This window comes from Poeciliopsis prolifica, unplaced genomic scaffold (genome assembly GCF_027474105.1).
Source record: "Poeciliopsis prolifica strain line A6 unplaced genomic scaffold, Auburn_PproV2 SCAFFOLD078, whole genome shotgun sequence".
Lineage (NCBI taxonomy): Eukaryota > Metazoa > Chordata > Actinopteri > Cyprinodontiformes > Poeciliidae > Poeciliopsis > Poeciliopsis prolifica.
In genome coordinates, this window is record NW_026562453.1 from 1,322,734 (window position 1) to 1,342,145 (window position 19,412).

Here is a 19,412-nt window from a genome sequence, read left to right on the forward strand (position 1 = left end):
ATGCTCTGGTTATTTCAGGACTCAAATTTAAATGGACGGACTGAACATGTTGGATCGATGGATCATGTTTGGATGACAGATGGACGAAAAGATGGATGTTTAAATGCAGAGAATAAACGACAGAAGTATTCCTGGATGAACTGATAGAAAAACCAAAACATCAGTTTCTTTGTACATCTTTTATTAAAAACCTGGCAGACAAAAAGCAAACAATCTGGATCATCAGAAATTAATTTATCGTTTAAAAACAGAGAGAGAGAAAAAAACAAACATCTGGAAACTCAAACGTTGTTTTCCTCCTGAAACTAACAAAAGTTTCCTGTGCAAGTCGGTTTCTCTGCAGACATTTTCCACAAACAAAAACCTTTTCTCATTCTGTTGGAGGAAAAATTACAACTGTTTACATCCAGTGTTGGAACTTTACTCTTTCTCTACTTCATCAAAAAGTTTTAGAGGAAAACAAGACAGAAAGAGAAAACCATCTATTTACACTTAAAACAGTGTAAGAGCTTGTATCAAAAATACTAATCAGATTATTAAAGAGGAAAATGCAGCAGTGACAAACTATATACATTATAAACAAGCTATACATCTTAACATTTGCATAAAGACTCATCGGATCCATGAAGAAATAGAATCTGGGATATCAAAAGGTTCACAAGGATTTCTGGCACTTTCTGGGAAAAATCTGCAAATCGTGCAGGTAAGGCTAAAAGCAGAAACGAGGGACAAAAATAAATAAAAAGGGTCGGGATGGTATGGAAGGAGATTAGGGCCACAAAAGAAAAAGAGAATTCAGATTTTAATCTTTGGAGGAAAAAGTCAGAATTTTGAAATTAAAATTCTGCAAAAAGTAAAACATAAATCCCTTTTTGGATGGATTATTAATTTTAAACAAGCTCCAATTTTCTGCTGAAAAGTAAACTGTAAGTTAGTTTTGTCTTATATAGAATAAGACATTTACATTGAATAGACCAGAAATCTACAAAACACAAAATGTGTGTTTTTGTAGAGGAGCATAAAAGAAGCTCCAGCATTCAACAGAAAGTTTAGTGGAAGGAAAAAAAAAACTTTCAGGAGAGAATTTAAAAAAAATAGCTGTAATTTTCAGAAAAACCTAATTTGACGCTTTTATAAAATCAACAGAATTAAAGTCTTTACATCCATCACTCTGTAATTAATGAATCAATATAATTTATGAGTTTCATCTTAAATTACAGAAATAAGTTAACAGCTTATGTTAAGATGCACTGGTGCAAACGTTAAAGGGAGGAAGCAGCCTGAATGAAAAGCATCACATTTAAAAGTATCTTCTGCTAGTCTTTGGCAAATGTTTTATTTTGTTAGTAATGCGTTAAAGGCAACGTAAAAGTAGAGAATTACAACAGAGGTCTTACGTTTTTTTTTTTCCTGTAACAAGCGATTCGTGGAATTTAAACACGAAGATTATGGTCAGCAGCAACTAGAAAGTGTTTATTAGCCCCTTCTGTATCAAACATTCACAGGATTTCCAGCTGCAGACGCAAATCACAGCAGCTGGAATCAGAGAGGGAAGAACCTGTATGGAAGTCTGAGAGTGTCGATTTTCCCTCCTGTGCATCAAAATGAAAAATGTTGCGGTCGTTGTGTCGTTCACAGTGTTTTTGTGGCCTCGTGTCAACAGAGACGAAGGTGAGGCGTTGTTGAATGTGTATTTAGAGCAGCGAGTGGGATCAATCTGTAGGAGGCACAGTAGAGTTCTGCAACAGAGCCGGCGCCATCAGGAGTCCTCGCTGGCGCGTTTGCGGGATTGGTCGCCCCTGGACACGAGAAACAAATAACCAAACAAAAAAAAATGTTAGTTTCAGATTTTTTCCTTCAAATCCTTTTTTTCCTGTTTAAAATCCCAGCCTCCAAAAATCTAATTTCAACTTCTGAAGTTTTCACAAACATTGTGGCCCAAATGTAGCTCCGTAGATGTGAGTTCAAGGCCTTAACTGGTGTCTAGGGTTGAAATATTTTTGGATTTTTCACTATATTTTTGAGACTTTTTGTCTAATTCAGATAGTTTTAATTCCTTTTTACAGTGCAAATAAACCATCTGTTAAATATTTTTTAGTTATAAATTTTTTTTATGCTTTGACATTTTTTAATTCCACACCTAAAAATGAATACAGTATTATGATTATGTTTGGGTAATGAACACTTGGAAGAAGAGACCATTTTCCAAAAATAAATTACATTTTTATTGAATACATTTTTTCCAACTTTTGCAGTCGCCATTTTGTGGGCTAGCGTAATTGGCGTTGGTATGGAATGCCGTAGTTTGTTGACAGCTGGTGAAAACTGCCGTTTTTATTCATTTCAATTCACAAAATGTTTTTTGTTAACTATAACAACGTTTCTGGGGACTGAATTTTGCTTTTAATTATTTTTACTTGTGTGTTTTTATGATAGAATCCTTTGAAATGCCTTGCTGCTGAAATGTGCAACACAAATAAAATTGATTGATTGGTTGATTGGTGTGAAGTGGAGGGAAACTCGCCGTGGAAAGCCGTTCATGGAGAGCTCCATCTGCAGCTTCCGGTCGCGGTCGGCGTAGTCGGGCAGCTGGGACTCCACGGCGGGGGGGTGGATCTGCGGGATGAAGCTGGAGAAGAGGGCCGGAGCGAGCTGGGCCCACTCTGAAACAGAAACAAAACATTTATCGATCAGAAAGACGTTGAAGTTATTGATCTCTTCCGTTAAAGGCATGGATTGGCCACCTGGTCGCAGGCTGTGGAGGCCTTTCACCACGCTGGCCATCGTCGACGGCTGCACTTGGAACGGCATGGAGTGAGCTTTGATGAGCAGAGCTGGAAAAAAAACAAAAACTGGAAAATTAACAGGACGGCTGGTGCTTTAGGAAAGTATTCACTCTTCCTTAGGTAGTAAAAAACATTTGATCTGTGATCCCCTTTCTACAAAAAAATAATTTCATCTTTGTTATTGAGTAGGTTCAACATGAAAACATTTTTATGTTTTAAAAATTAGATTTTTGGAAGCTGGGATCACTTTTCAACTGCATGAAATCTATGGAAGTAAATTAGGGCCACACGCTTTTCTTCTTTATTTTAATGTCAAAATAAAAAGAAAAGCAAATTTTAACAAAAAAAAAACAAAAAAAAAACTACTTTTAACAATCAATGTTTTTTTTCATTTTCAGACTTTTTCTGAAAAAAAGTCTATTTTGTTTTTCACTGTATTTTTTTTTTTTCAGTTTTTTTCATACTCTATTTTTTAAAGACTTTATAGCCCCACATAATGTCAATAATATGGATGTAATATTGACCTAAAATGTTATTTTCAGATTTTGTCCTTCAAATCACAATATCCATAATTATATGGATATTATGTCCATAATATGGATATAAGGTCAATAATAGGACATATATTACAAAAAACAATTTTAAAACTGAAAGAAAACTTTTCAGATTTATGAAACAAACTTTATGATCTCAATTTAGCTTCGTAGGTGTCAATCATAATTTCAAACCTCCAACACTTTAGGGCTCTGCTCACACAGGGCAAGGAGTTTTTAAATCTTTTCTTTTTTTGTTTGTTTCAAAATTATTTTTGAACAAACTTACGACCCTAATGTAGCTCCATATAAAGGAACATAGCAGACCACACAACTGTGTTTTGTTCCATCACATAAAATCATCTAAAAATACATTAAAGTTTGTTTTAGTGTGATGGTGAAAAAGTTTAAAGAAGACTTTTGCAACAGTCACGTTGACTCACGCATCAATTTGCTTAGATGTTCTTCTGCAACATGGTCTGCAAACAGCTTCATCAGATCCTCTTTCAGGTCTCGGTTCAGTTTTGACTCAATATAAAACTTGTTCTGGAAACATTGAAGAAAAAAACATTAAAATCAGCTTTAAAAAAGTTTCTCTTTTGTTGCAGATAATACCTACCAAGTATATAAACACTGGAACGATACACTGAAGAGACGCCAGGTACTGAGTAAGAGCGATGTTGAAGTTTTCAATCAGGTTTTCAGTTGGGCTGGCCTGCCAATGAGCAACATATTTTAAATTTATTTAGTTTTACCTGGTGGTAACTGGCTGGACTTGGGTTTTCTCACCTGTAGTTGTGTGGAAACCTGCTGCAGGTGAGCTGTAATCTTGCAGGTCAGGTCTCTGTAGAGCAGCTCAGAGTGCTGCTGGCAAACACACTTGTACACATAGCTGCGAAAACAAATCAGGGGAAACAATCAAGTCCTACATTTTAGTTGATTTAGAACTGGAGTCGGCAACCCAACATGTTGAAAGAGTCATTTTGGACCAAAAAAACAAAAAACAGCAAAACGGAACGTGCTTAACAGGCTATGGGGCAAATCTTCGTTGACGGAAATGTTGGAATTTAATGTTTATTCTACACATTTTCATAGCTTTGGAAAACATTAAGAATAATTGTGTCATGTTTGTCCTCCTATAGAAACCAAATGAAAACAAAATATATATTTCCATCCCCCAACTTTTTCCATTTTCAAACATTTTTAAAAGAACTCCAGGGAGCCACTAGGGCGGCGCTAAAGAGCCGCATCTAAAAAAAACAGCTTGGCGCCCCCTGGTGGCCAAAGCAGGTTGATACTAGAAAATAAAAATAAAGAAACCTGCAATAATATGGTTGCACAAATGTTTAAATCTTTAAGTAATGCTTTGCTGTAGTGTTTCCAGAATTCTGTCTACCTGAAGAAAATAAGCCAAAAATAGTACAAAGCATATCAACATTTTGCATTAAAGATAAAACCAAAAAGCATTTGTTTATAAATGTGTTCAACCAGAAACTCCCAATTCTCTAAAAAGGTAAAAAAATCTCTTATGTGTCTTTTTTAAAAACAAACGTTGCCACCATTTTGTTTAAAAATAATATTATTGTACACACAAGATCGGCTTCAGAAATGTTTTCATCCACACGAGATGTTGGAATTTTATCTAATTTCCAATCTAATAACCAATTTAATTAAACAAATAAAGTGAATTATTACATTTTAACAAATACATCAATGAGCTGATGTGACACCAGAAAGCTTGGAAAAGATTAGCGTTTTATGTTGGGTTTAACATTTTTGCAGGTAAATTTTAACTTGAAAAATTGTAGTTTTGTCCTAATTTGTTTAATCCTTGAATTATAATCTAAATAAAATCAATGGCAGATGCCAAACTTTGAACATCCTGGTTGTAGCATCTCATTAAAATAACTTCAGAACAATGACATGTACATCTTGGTGTGGTTCTGTAACAGTTTTAAAATTGGACCATGTATATTTTACATATTTGTTGAAACTGTGATAGTATAACATGAGAAAGATAATCTGTGAAATAAAAAACAACTCCCAGTGCTAAATAGGAACAACCAATCAGAGCCAGGAGGCGGATCTTGTTGTTCCTCAATGGTTTTTCTGCCTCATCTTTCCCTTTGCTGTGGCGCACTAAAGCAATAATACCAACATCTCCAGGTTTCATTTTGTTGACCGGATTGTTTGAACAGAATGTAAAAGAATCGTCTTTTTGCCCTCCAGCGAGGTGCAAAAAAAAAAGAAAACATGCAAGAGTTTCATCGGCTAATTTTCATGCTTCTGGAAGGACACAGACCAGCCAGTAGGTTGAAAAGTTCATGACATCAAAACTTATTCTGCAGCTTTAATTTCACTTCGGCACCAGTACGCGCTCAGAAAGTTGGAGGAATGAGCTGTGATTTTATTTTATTTTTTACTGCTATTTGTTTCAATAAATACCACAAATCAACGCCCCCTCCCTGCCCGGGGCCTCGCGGTAGTTCGGACCGGCCCTGGAGCGGATCCAGTCTTACCCGTAGATCTGAGCGTAGGAGACCGAGATGTGGTCCGAGAGGTTCTGGATCAGCAGGCGGTCTATCGCCTCCTCCAGGTTGGGCCAGTGGTTCTTCCGGTAGTCCTCTACTGCCATCGCATTCAGCACTGGGTCAAGAGAGAGAGGGGGTCAGTCGCCTGAAAGCACCGCCCTGGTGGTAAAAGCAGAACCTGGAACCGAGCTGCAGACGGACCGCGGCTCTTCGGGCCCTTACGGAACTTGGAAGTGGAGTCGAGTCTGAATTTGTCCTCGGCGCTAGCAGCCGAGCAGTCCGGCTCGCTAACTTCGCTGCTCTCGCTGCCTGTGTCCGAGTCCATCAACTCGGACACAGTCCGGGGACTGCCGGACCACGGTTTCGCCTGCCGCTTCGCCGGTTCTGCCCCCGGTACCGTTGGACAAACGGGCTCAGGGACTCCTACTCCATCCGGTACCTGGCTGCTAAGCGCCGCCCTGACTTTACCGCCGCAGTAGTTGTGGTTGTGGTCGTCTTTAACCTCCGAGCTGTCGTCCTCCATGGCCTCCATCTTGACGGTAGCAACTGAGCCGGGCCAGAACCGAGCAGAACTACTGACACATTCCGACAGAAACAAGCGAAAACAAACAAAAACTCTCAGCCGTGCTCGGTGTTGTGCATCCTTCTTTCTGCTCTAAGCTCACATTTTACGACAGTTTGCGTCGCAGGACAGCAGAGAGGATGATGGAAAATGTAGTTCCGACCTGTTTTATTGTACTACTTTCATTATAGTACAATTAAAGAGACAAAAAGAGAGAAAATGAATCAAATGATATCAGTATGTAACGCAGTGTTACTTACCCAAGACGAGGACCTTATGTTACCCCTACAAATAGAACAAAATACTAATAAAAATAATTAAAAAATGAGGGAAAACATGATTTACATATAGTGAATAAAACTAAAATATAAATATTTCCATTTGGTCAGAAGTAAACTAAGAATCTTTATTAAATAAATATTAGATTTTCTAATTTATATATTATAAAACTTGATGAAATGGGAAGTATAGAACTGGAGATTTGGTTAGATATCTTCCAACAAATACAATATTATCAGCAAACATAGCCAATGTAAGAATTAATGGGTTATAGAACAAAGTAAGCACCTTAAAACAATAAATGGTTTTCTTTAACACAACTGTGCCATTATCTGAGAATAAAATAGGCTTATTTGTGTATTTTTTATCTGAGGATATGATAATAAAATTATTTCTAGTTTTGGTGTTTCAACTACCAAGTATCTCCGCTGTACCTAAATGTGAGTTGGATTTTGAACTTAGTTAATTCTAACATTTTAGAGTTTTGATTATTCTTTTATCTACAATATCCCTAAGATGGTAAAACGCAGACATGTTACCTCCATGTTTATTCACTAATACCGCTCTAAAGTATAAAGAATCAATATTCGTCAATACTAAAAATCATATTTGATAGGATTTAACCATCAATAATTATTTTTATTTTTGTATGGTTTCTGTAGACATTTTAAGACCATTTTGAATAAAAATAAAAACTTGTGTATCTCCACAGAAATGTACAAACGTCCTCCAGCCAACACAGATGCAAAACAGCTAGTTAGCACTAACATTAGCAGCTAGTTAGCACTGATGTTAGCAGCTAGTTAGCACTGACGTTAGCTAGCCTGAACGGTCTCGAGTCGCATCTTGGGTGCGACTCAAACGTTTGCCTGACAGAAAATTAAGAAAGACTATTTTAAAATTGAACTTCTAATGTCTTAATTTAAGATATATTAAGACTCAAGGATGCACGGATACCCTGTTTTAATTCAGTCACATTTTCTAATTAAGTTTTTATTTTTCATGCAGAGAAAAGATGCCTTCAATGGAAAAAAAAATAAAATAAATCGCAAGAGCTTTCTCTTTGTTTTTTACTCAGAACCCCAGAAAAGAAACAGTTATGATATAAAAACATTTCTTAAAATCTGGTTTACAAAACATCATCCTCCAAAAAGCATATGTAATGTTATGCTGTTGCCAATCTAACAGGATTTTAGTTTCGTTTCCCTCCACAACAGAGAGGCAACAAAACCGGAAGTCGTACAGGAAAGGAAAAAGTGCCGGTTTTTGATTAGAGTATATTTCTACAGCTTTCAGCTCAATATAGCCAGACCTCTCCTCCATATAAAGCCTCTAATACAACTTTATACAAATTAAAAACTACCATCTACCCATTGATGAGTATGTCTCACTCCCAAATATAAAAATAAGAGGCTTGACCAGAAAAGTAGCTGCCCAATGAAGATTTTAAAGGACAGGACGTACAAAATCACAGATGAATGTGCAGGTAATGTTCTTTGGTTTGAAATTAAAGAGTCCTGTTCCTTATTTCCATAATTTATCTAAAGAAAGGGGGAAAACTGAACTATATATCGCATGCAGGTTAACAAATCAGCAGAAAATGTGCCTGAAACTCTTGAGAATCCAGTAATAAACAGGCAGAGGCTTTTAAACGTACATGTTGCCTAATCAGAAACCACTGTCATAATCAGAGTGATTTAGGAGCCAAAGCACAACACTATGACAGCGAATCAGGGCCATTGTAGATTGGTAAAAAAAAACATAAAAAAGGAGTATATTTTCACCAAAAAACTCACATTTTTAGGTTAATCTGATAGGTGTCTAGAAAGAACAAACGTGACCATTTCTGAGTTTGAAAAGTAAAAGAAATTGCAAAAAAAAATGCTGACATTTTTAGATTAATCTTTGAAATTTTCTAAAAAAAATAAATAAGACTTGGACATTTCTGACTTTCAAAAGTTGAAAATTTGCGAGAAAGAAGTCATACATTTTTTAATTATTCTAAATTTTTTTCCAACTTAGAAATGTCTAGAATTCAGACAAAAATTTTCTAAAGTAAAAAACTTTTAACTTTTGAAACTTCAATTTTCCATGTTTTTTAATGACAGTCTGAAATTAATCTGAAAGTTTCAGATTTTTTTCTAGCAACTTTTCAACTTCCCAAAGAAAAATTTATAATCTCAAAATTTCTTATTTTCTGTAAGAATTTTCAACTTTTAAAACTCAAATTTTCTTTGAGGAAATTCCTGAGATGCATCTCAAAATTCCAAATCTTTTTAAAGCAATTTTTAAACTTTCCAAACTCAGAAATTGTTGAGTGGTTTTGTCAGAAATTCTGTCTTTTCCCATCGACAGTGGCTTCAAAACGCCGTCGTAGAACAAAGTGTTGCAGGAACAGAATGGGTGAATTTAAGAGAAAAAAATGGATGCAATGAAACGAAAACAAACGACCAACCCGAACAAGAAGAAACCTGCTATGTTTACGCACACATGTGTGATGCCATTTCCGCTTTATGAAAAAATAACAAGTATGACATATATATGTATATACATACACACACACACACACACATATATATATATATATATATATATATATATATATATATATATATATATATATATATATGAGAGACAGTTCGTGCTTTGTGAAATGTATGCCTAGAGATATGTGGTCCTCTCAGAATGTTCTGATGTGAAGTCCGTCTGCAGAGTCGGCGTGACCTCTTCGTTTAGCGATAAAGTGTCTCTGTGTGTCGCCTCGTCGCCCGCAGGTCGGGCGCCGTCCTCGGCCTCGCTGCAGTCCTCCGGCCCGTCCTGGCTGCAGTCGGAACCGTCGCTGTCGCTCCCGCAGGAGCTCGACGTCTCGTCCTCCTCGGAGTCAGAGTAGACCTCGGCGCCGTGGAAGATGTATCGATTGGGTGTTTGGAAAAGGTACTGACCGCCTGAAGAAAACCAACACAACATTTAGACATTTAGAGATAATCTGGATCTTTCAAAGTAAATATTACAACTCTTCATAAATATTACCATCCAAGTGGCTAAAATATCCATCATATTACAGCACATTAGTCATTATTTTAGTAATTAATTATTGTGATAATTAATCAGGTGAATTCTGAAGATTTTTTATTTATTCCCTTAAAACTGCAGAATGTAACTTTTATGAAAAATATTTTTATAAATTTGTTGAAACTGTCACCATGTTGTGACAGTATAAGAAAATTAAGAAAAAAAATCCAGCTCCTCTGCTTTCTTCCAGTTGTAATGTGAAACAGCCAATCGGAGCCAGGAGGCGGGTCTTAGTGCTTTCAATCACTATGTCTGCTAGTTTCCTGCTCCCCTCTGTCATGAATGCTAAGGCTAGTTAGCATAGATGCTGACGGCAGCGGAGAAATGTTTTTTCTCTATCAATAAGTTCTTTCTCCACCATCAGCACATTTAACAGGGATACATGAGGATGATTGACAGCGCTTCTACAAAATCACCTTCAAGCCGTTTGCTGATTGGACTCCTGCTGACCCGACTCATCCAGTATCGCTTTCGATTGTCCGGCTTTGAGGTTTGGCTCTTCGCCTCGCCTGTCTCGTCTTTCGCCGCGTCCTCTCTCTGAGGCTCCGGCGACTCGGCGTCGTCCGCGCTTCGACTCGCTGCGTTTGAACAAGGCTCTAACGGCGTCACAATTTCCTTGACATTCTCGCTCTCCGTGTCCTCTGGAAGTTTGTCCGCCGGGTCAGTGGAAGCCTCGTCCGGCGGCGGCGGCTCTGCTAGCCGTGGTGGTTTCTCTGTGATCTCGTTGAGGGTTAGAGTGTTGAAGCAGAGCTGCTCGAAGTCTCCGCCCAGCCGGTGGCAGAGTTCGTTGATGATGCCGTCGCAGTCGCCCAGCAGCTCCACGTCGAAGTTCAGATGAGGCAGTGGCTCCCTGTTGATCAGAACTTGAGGCACTTCATGAGGAATGGAGTCTGGACGAAGACGGGAAACGAAAAAACAGAAATTACGGTACCAAAAACCTTTAATGGACAACAGGAAGAAGATTCCGGTAAGACGTACTCGGGATGAGGGCGACCGGCCGGACTTTTAGAGACGACCCGATGACAATCAGAAGGTCGACCTCGTCTTTGTCCTGCTTCATGGCTCTGTGGAAATGTTCTGGAAGATTCTCTCCAAAAAACACAATGTCCGGTTTCATGATGGCCAGAGGAATGTCTGAACACCGGGGGCAACGGGGGACGACCTGCAGGAAGACTTTGGTTATTCATTACAGTTAAATAAGACTTTCATGCTGGTTACAGCTGCAACGTTTATATAAAATAAGTTTCTAACATAAAACTGTCACCATGTTATGGTGTTACAACATGAGAGAAATAATCTGTGAAAAGATATCAATCCACCTCCTCATTGAGCTGCTATTATCTGAAGAAATGGACTAAAAACAGCCAATCAGAGCCTGGAGGCGGGGCTTATTACTGTCAATAAATCTGGTGTACACACTGCTAAATGTGCAAATGGCAGAGTAACAACTTACCGTTACAGGAAAGCTGTTTCTGGTAGCACTGGTAGCTATGCTAACTAGCCTTAGCATTCATAACATGATATGCGAGCTGCAGCATAGCAGAGTCGAAGGGAGGATTAAGACCCGCCTCCTGGCCCTGATTGGTTGCTTCTAGTTTGCGCTGGGAGAAAATACAGGAGCTAGACTTCTTTTCACATATCTGTTTCAAACTGTCACAACATAGTGACAGCTTAAAACAAATATGTAAAGTAGTTTTTATATCAGATACATTCTGCAGCTTTAAGTATAAACAAGACGAGTTAACAACAGATTTAGCTGATTTTTTAAAGGGCTTTCAGTATGGAAGGACTGCTGCGTCTTCACAGAACTAGTAGCTTTATTTTTGTTCAATTATCAAAAATTGAAGAGTGAACTTTAAAAATGTCACAAAAACAAACAAAAAAACTCAAAACAGCGACACTGTGTATAGTTGGAATAAACAGGAAGTAAAGGTTGAGTTTGGTGCCTTTAGTGAGGCACAGACCGACGATTGGAAGGTCATTGATTCTTGTTCAGAGAAGCTTTAAATCACTTCAGGTGTAAGTAAAAAACTTTTTCTGCAAAGTTGAAAAACTTGCTTGAAATGTTGCTGTTTACGTCAAACTGTTCTAATGACATAAAAAATGTAAATTTAAATAGTAAAAAAAAAAAACTTTCTGCACTGCAGGCCAAAATTGGCAAGTCAAAGACATTTTCACACTAAATTGAAAACACAAAATGATTTTGTTGTGAATTATTATTATAATATAGAAAAAAAGCTATTATAGATCCCTAAAAAGTGGCTAAGATATTTGCATTAATAAACCGAAGCTGAACAACTCCATGAGTTTACGGGTCGAATATTTTCACTTTTTTTCCTCTTGAAAATATTTTCAGTCTATTCCTCGGAACAAAAACAAGAACTGATTAAACGAATGAGTAAGTAGTTGCTGAATGTTTGTTGTCCTTCTTTCTATAATATTAAAAGGAAAAATAAAATAAAAATAAGACAGCTAAAAAAGGAAAATACTACAAAAATCTGAAAATTTCATCCTAATAAATTAGAAAAAGTTTCCATCAAAGTTTCCATTTTGTGGAGTCACAAAATCTATACAAACAACTACAATAATCTTTTAACTTCAACATTTTTAGTCAACAAAATGTCTCTCAATTTACCTTTTTGTGTTACTTTTTACAGCTCACATCTTCCAAACTGCACATAAATATTTGAAGTTAAATTTTTAATCCATTTTATTTCCAAATTCATAAATAATTATTTTATTTTATTTACTTGTAATGCCGAAGGCGCCATTTTTGAACAGACTTGAACCGGTTTTTAATCAATAAATACCTGATTGAGGATGTCAGCCCGTATCGCCTCACAATCCACCTTGTGTTTACAGACAAGACATGATGCAGTAGCAAATGATCCTGAAAGGACAAAAAGCAGTGTATTTTTATAAATCACCATACAGAAACGGATTATAGAGCAGGAAACAAAATAAAAACTCACCATGGCACTGGATAATTCGCTGAACTCCGGCAACTTGCTCCAACGTATCAATGTTTTGAGTGTAATTTCGAAGCAGCTTCCCTTGTTTATCCAGCATGGATATAAATCTGTGACAGGGCGACGGCTGGAACTGACCGGGGAAAATCTCCTGCAAGAAAAGTAGCAAATTCAACATTAACTGAATATAAAGGCCCATATTTACCTTCTACTAGCTTCTAACATTTAAAAATTTTACTAAATTGCTGAATGAAACTTGTCAGCAAACTTGTCATTGTAATTACAAGATGAGAAGGCATGAACAAACCTTAGCAAACTTGAAAAAGGGTCGAGGGTCTCTTCTAAAATATTCAATATCAAACATTGATTGAGGATCTGGAAGATCAGGAAAATCTACAGCAAGTCGTGCATAAATTCCATCTCTGGAGCGAAAATCTGGTATTCCACATGAAACAGAAACCTGAAAACAGACACAAAATACATATTTTTAATAATAACATTTTAAATTAGACATTTTTAAAATAAGTACAAATACATACACCAGCGCCAGTCAGGACTAGGATCCTTTTGCTTTCATGAAGCAGCTTCACCACATCTTCCAGGGTGTTGATGTCCTTTCGTTTTCTTCTTTTTGGAGGCTCAGAGATGTTGATGATTATCTGCCATAACGTCATATCATCCAGGTCTGGGGGGAGGATGGTTTCAGGAAGCAGATCCCTCAGAATGGCCCGTGGATCCGTCTCTCTGATGTGCTGCTGGATGTAACTGTATGAACCTGTTAACAGGCGAAGCATGACAGAAAAACAAGGGTTAATGTAATTCAGATTAGTAATGAACATAATAACTAGAACTTTATGCTAGGAAGTGACAGTAAAATTATCCAAATTACTTATTTGCGGTTGAGGAGTCCAGTCACTGGAGCTTGCATGTGAAGATCTGTCATCTTCCTCATCAATGTGCTCTGGTGTGACAGCAAGACCATTGTGAAGCAGATCGTCATGTCCAAGAAAATCTGAAAAGAGAGGGGGAAAAAAGGCTGAAACTGACTGGTAAATGGTCATAGTTTGATACAATGAAATAACTTAATCTATTACAAAATGGCTCATCTACTGCTACAAAAAGGCAAATTAAACAGAAGCATATTATTAGAATATACAGTAATATAGTCTTATAACAGATAAAAACTATTCTAATCTTAAAAGTGTCCAAATTATGAGAGTGAATTACAACATTTTTATGCAAAGGCAGTGTAGCGGGATGCCTTAAAGAAGGCGGATCTCAGATGAATGGTGTACAAGATTTAGCGCTACACCGGCTAACTGACGCAAACTTAGTATCTAAGTTTATTGCCATTGAAAAAAGTTGTCTAATTCACCAGCGCAGCTGAAAGCTTTCTGTTCGTCTTCACAACACCTAATAAAAATAATGAAAAGGCCAATATAATGCTTAATCAAGAGAAGAAAATGAACACTATTTAGCTTTCGTAAAGATCTAAGTAGCTAGCCGGTGATTTGATTGAGTTGGTAAGCCAACCAGCGTTGCCGTAGAAGGGACGTCCATCGCTCTACATACCGGCACCTTCCTCAGTTGCACCAAACGCGGTGCTGTCGCCTAATTTCCCAGGTGGTTTGTGCGGCTCGGAGACTGGCAGACTCAGCCCATTGTTGTCCCCGCCTCGCGATGCCGGGGCCTGCTCTACCGCCATCATCACCGGCTTCGCTTCCTTCTTCTCCGCTGGCTCGGCACAATTCCCCGCCTCTTCCCGGCTCCCAATGGCCGGCGAAACGCAGGAGATTGTGCCCGTTTCTATGGCTCTGGGTCCGTGGTTGGTCACCGGATAGATTTTTGACCTTTTTGCGATAGGTTCGTCCATCTCAGAGGTGCCTGTGTAAGCCGTTCCGAGAGCGTTCTCTCTGTCCGCCATCTTCAGCCCACAGACCCGCTGCGCAGCTCCTTCGTCTCGGACAGCTAGCATCACGTGACTTGCTCTCCACCAGTAAGAATGAGCGGAACGTTCCCATTGTGCCTCGGTGACATTAAACCACAACAAATTGGCGTTGCGTTCAGATACTCAAAGGAAAATACGTTAAAACCAGAAACGACTTGCTGAAACTGTGCTAAAATGGGATTGAAGCGCAAAATTCTAGCCTTCTGATGAGTGAATAGTGATTGAGTTACTATATTTTAATTGATTTCAGTTGTCCGGATATGCACATTGGTTTTCTAATGACAAATACATATTTATCTTAAATGCACTTTTAGCTTAGAGGTTTTACCGAAACTCTTGAATGCAACATACGTCACGCGAGAAAAGGACAGACACGTTTATTCGACTTCAGAGATTTGATTGGCATTCTTATCGATTTAATGTCTCTTTAGTGTAAAAATATTGATCAGCAATGCTATAAAACGTTTGGGGAGAGGCCGAGCTGGACCAGTCCTTGAAATAAACAGTTGTAATCTGACGCAGCTGCATCAGGTTGCGATAAAAAGAGATCATAAACGCTTTTCTAAACAACTCATACATGGAGGCTATTTTGGGTCGTAAAGCTGAAGACTTGGAGGATTTCTACGGGTTGTTAGGTTGTGATGAACTGTCATCGGTAAGTTGCCAGTGGATGACTCCAGGCTCTGTCTATTTGCTGGAACGTCTTCGCATGACAATTTTAAAAACGTTTCTTTAATTACTAATTCAGAAGCACAGAGTATTGGATGGATATTATTGATAAATTAATTATTTAAAGACTCAGTTCATTTTTGTTGTCCAAGGTAAATTTATGTGAAACCCGTTGCTTCACGCAAATCAAATAAACCTTTTTCAGATCAAAAACTGAATTTGAAAGACTCTGCTATTAGACTATTAGAGTCTGCATTTTGTAGTTTTTAAACTGGAGCTTGAATTCATCTGCTTAGAGTCGTTGTGGAGGAAGATGCTCTGTGCAGGAACCATCTCTGGTAGCAGTCAGTGTTGCAACGAACGTGAAGAGGCCTCTAACTGAATACAGTTAGACCTGATGGTCCCGGGCTCCCCCAGGCGTCAGAGACAATATCCCACAATACTACTGAAATGTATTTGATTTATTTTTCTGTTTTGTGTATGTTTTCTTAAAGACTGAGCAGATTCTGAATGAATACAAAGTCAGAGCCTTAGCATGTCACCCAGATAAACACCAGGACAATCCAACAGCAGGTGAATCTCAGATTAACTTCTCTTCAACTGAAAACATCTGTTAATTCAATGTTGTTGTTTTTTTGTCTTGCGATTGTGTGAGATAAAGCACTGTTCTGCAGCCTTTGCATTCCAAAGAGCCTCTTTTCCACTCGGTCCAGCTAAATAAAACGAGTTTAATTCACAGAAATTCCTTTATTTATCCAGGCTCCTTGAAAAATGACATCTTATTATTTTTGACAAGTTATCAACTGCAGTAAATATGCTGTGATTTTTAAAGAAACACAATTTTATTACTATTTTTAAGGTTTTTATATAAAGAGAAAGATGATGGCTACATTTTCTCATATGAAGTTTTCGAATTCAAAAATACTCTATTAATCCCAAAGGGACATTAAATAATGATAAATAATAATTTCATATTTCTATACAGTTTCCAGTCTAATAACAAGAAAACCAGATATAAATAAAAATATAGTACTTTTAGTGTCATTCTGTTTAAAATAAAATTATTCCATAAAAAGTGAAAAATAGCTAAAACTTGCATTTATCACATCTATTTTTAAAACCTTCTCATTTTAGTCAAAGTTTTTAAGTGCCTCCAGAAAATAGCATAGGACATGAGGCTGCATTTCTTTTATTTTTTAGCATTCTAGATTATTATTAATGTGTCTTACAATTATTCTAAGTGCTTGCTTTCTTCTGATCAGTGGCTGATTTCCAAAAGCTGCAAGAAGCCAAAGAGGTTCTGTGTGATGAAGCCAAACGGAGAAACTACGACCTGTGGAAAAGAAGCGGGATTAGTGTTCCCTTCCAGGAATGGCAAGCCCTGAATGATTCGGTAAAAACGGTACGAAGCATCTTCAATCTCTGCAGGTTTTCAGGTTTTGCTGCAGCTGCAGTAAACTAACCAACGCAGCTTTTTTTGTGTGTCTGCAGTCGATGCATTGGGCTGTGAGAACCAAGAAGGAACCAATGCTGGAGTCCTGCAAACCGGAAGATCTGGCTGCTTCACAGACCGACGAAACATCGGAGAATCCTTCAAATGAAGCAGCTTTATGTAAGTAAATAAAATCAGGTATTTAAAAAACAAAACTTCAATAATATATCTAAACTTGTCTGCTAGTCCAAATGACAGTAAAATACATAGAAAACGAATCATCTTGGCTGTTCTGATTATATGGATTTTGAATTCAGGTCAATTCTACAACAAAATGTGAAGGCCAGGTCATATTTTTTTAAAACTATGACAATAAATATTGCAAAAGTATAGTCAAATACAGTCATAATTATGTTTTAAAGAATGTTGCACTCCAGTGTGAAAACCAACAAAAACTAAAAATGAGAAATGTTGAGCATTTTGTGAAGTTAAGCTTTGGTATCAGTTTTACAGATCAGGAAATACTCCATCTTCTAACATGTCAGAATAAAATTATTATCAATAGCATGACTTGGAAACAATTTTGTAAACTACTGAAACTTTTTAGATCTATGTAACTCTATCAAAGCTTTTCACAATGTTTAGATGTTCTAGTAAAATTGCATCTTCATTCCTCCAATATTACTTTATTCTTGTAATTCAGCAAAACATTATCATAGCATGGCACTAATATTTCGCCATATAATCCATAAAATGGACGACTGAAATAAAAGCCACTTTTTGAAAGTGTTTCTGTCATTTTTTTATTTATTTTGTTTTTAGAAAAGAATAAGAAAAAAATCTGAGATTTTATTTTTAAGTCAAATTCATGTTGTGATCAAGAACCAAGAGTCTTCAAAGAATAAATGTGGATGGTGGTATTTAAGATATGCACACCGCACCTTTCAGATTTTAATTTGAAAATAATCACAGAACGTTTGAAAACAATGAGTATTTTTCTTTCCATTTCAGTTAGACGCTACCAGACAAAATCCCAATAAAATACATAAAAATGGAAAGATGAAGGGATATTTATCCTAATTTTCACATCATTGCCTATCTTAAAATAATCTTTTATTGTTTTTTTCAATCAGGCGATTTTTATCATCAGCGTTTCCGTTGGGCCTCCGACTCTCCATCATGTCTGCTGCAGAAGTTCAGAAATTATGAAATATAAATTAATTACCATTAAACACTATCTCTTGTTACTCTCTGTAAGTATTTGCTTCCTGCTGTTTTCAGGCATTCAGCTGCTAAAGTTTCCACCTTCTTACAAATATTTAGTTTGTGTCTATGCTATAAAAAATGTATGAATGTGAATGTTTCTGTTCCTGATGTATAAATATGACATGTTCCATATTTTATGTGATAAAATCAAAATGTAAATTATTTTTAATGTTTTGTGTAACTTTGCTCTGACTGTAATACATTTTTTTTCTGTATTTGTCTCGTCTTTTAAACTAAACAGAGAAATTTCAGCTGTTTGTGCTGCTGACTTCTGTTTAAAATGGTTTTGTTTTTCAAATAAACTACATTTTCAATGTGATTTATTATTTTTTCATTCTCTGGTGTGAATTTGATATTAAATGTTCATGTTTCAGGATTAGGCATTACTTTATTTGGGTTACAGCTGCTGCTGATCTACGTCAACTGAGCGTAAGACAATTTGCATATAGTTATTAAAAGAGAGAAAATTCTTATTTTGTTTAAATCTTTGCTTATGATGATGCCAATTTTTTATACAACACACATCACCTGCAAATACTAAAAAAATATTTGTTGGTAGTGATGTTTTTCTAACAATAAAATCCAGATTAAAGAGGGGTCTATTATGCCAACTAATTTTTTGCGCTTTATGTCATTTATGTTATTCCCTCAGATTATTGTTCCTTTGATTTTTTTCTGGCATGTTTGAGTAATCTTTAGGTCTCCTGTGTTTGTTGGCATTGTTAAAAGGTAATTTACAAAATGCTAGCTTTAGCTATTTTAGGTGCTTCCATGCAATATGTTCACAATATATCCCCAAAAGATAACCCTAAAAGACAGGAGTTTCTGTTTTATTAGCTTTTTTCCCCCACCACCTAATTGTCATTAAAATTCAAGAGTGAATTGAAGAAAATTTATTAAAATCTAAAAACAAAAGCAAAGTTTCTACTTTGTAATTTAAAATTCTAAAGAAAAGGTAAATATAAATGTAAAATAAATAACTGATTATTTTTCTTCTTTCTTACTATTAAAGCCACCAACAAGACGCTACAATTTACTATTTATAACTTAACACTTAACAGCATATTTTTATTTATTAGGTGAATACTTAATAAACATGAGCTGTTAATATCAAGGATATTAATAAATCTTTAAACTCTATATAGTTAACGTTTAGTTTTTTAAATCACACTTGTTTTATGTTTTTTACATATTTGTCAACGATAACTATTTTTGTAAGGATATTAGTCTTGAGAAAAGCAGTTTGGTTGTATTGATGTGGAGTTGTGGTTATTTGCGTTGCTGTCCAGTTGGAGGCGCTGTGGAACCAAGACGCTGTCGTGGTTTTGGGTGGAAAACGTGAGGTTCTTGTTGCTCCTGGAGGCT

General features: G+C 36.7%; 3 protein-coding genes across 4 annotated transcripts; 1 reads left to right on the forward strand and 2 right to left on the reverse strand.

Moving 5' to 3' along the window:
• Nucleotides 1-164: 164 nt before the first annotated feature.
• On the reverse strand, nt 165-6,533 carry cacul1 (CDK2 associated cullin domain 1). Of its 2 annotated transcripts, none has more exons than XM_055021791.1 (8): nt 6,052-6,533; nt 5,839-5,965; nt 4,109-4,211; nt 3,939-4,034; nt 3,763-3,865; nt 2,745-2,834; nt 2,525-2,663; nt 165-1,799 (listed from the first exon to the last, which is right to left on the reverse strand). In XM_055021791.1, exons 1-8 carry the CDS (start codon nt 6,380-6,382, stop codon nt 1,760-1,762), a joined length of 1,029 nt encoding a protein of 342 aa, XP_054877766.1. In that variant the 5' UTR covers nt 6,383-6,533; the 3' UTR covers nt 165-1,759. The 2 variants fall into 2 exon arrangements, with proteins under 2 accessions (XP_054877766.1, XP_054877767.1); XM_055021792.1 differs by having other exon boundaries at nt 6,073-6,532.
• Nucleotides 6,534-9,328: 2,795 nt separating this feature from the next.
• sirt1 (sirtuin 1) lies at nt 9,329-14,715 on the reverse strand. Its single transcript, XM_055021750.1, has 9 exons — nt 14,305-14,715; nt 13,622-13,744; nt 13,272-13,507; nt 13,040-13,192; nt 12,736-12,883; nt 12,574-12,653; nt 10,742-10,925; nt 10,180-10,653; nt 9,329-9,636 (listed from the first exon to the last, which is right to left on the reverse strand). The coding sequence occupies exons 1-9, from the start codon at nt 14,705-14,707 to the stop codon at nt 9,353-9,355; spliced, it is 2,085 nt and encodes a 694-aa protein (XP_054877725.1). The 5' UTR covers nt 14,708-14,715; the 3' UTR covers nt 9,329-9,352.
• Nucleotides 14,716-14,951: 236 nt separating this feature from the next.
• dnajc12 (DnaJ (Hsp40) homolog, subfamily C, member 12) lies at nt 14,952-18,518 on the forward strand. The gene is made up of 5 exons (XM_055021751.1): nt 14,952-15,335; nt 15,844-15,922; nt 16,612-16,751; nt 16,841-16,961; nt 17,915-18,518. The coding sequence occupies exons 1-5, from the start codon at nt 15,258-15,260 to the stop codon at nt 17,995-17,997; spliced, it is 501 nt and encodes a 166-aa protein (XP_054877726.1). The 5' UTR covers nt 14,952-15,257; the 3' UTR covers nt 17,998-18,518.
• Nucleotides 18,519-19,412: the final 894 nt, after the last annotated feature.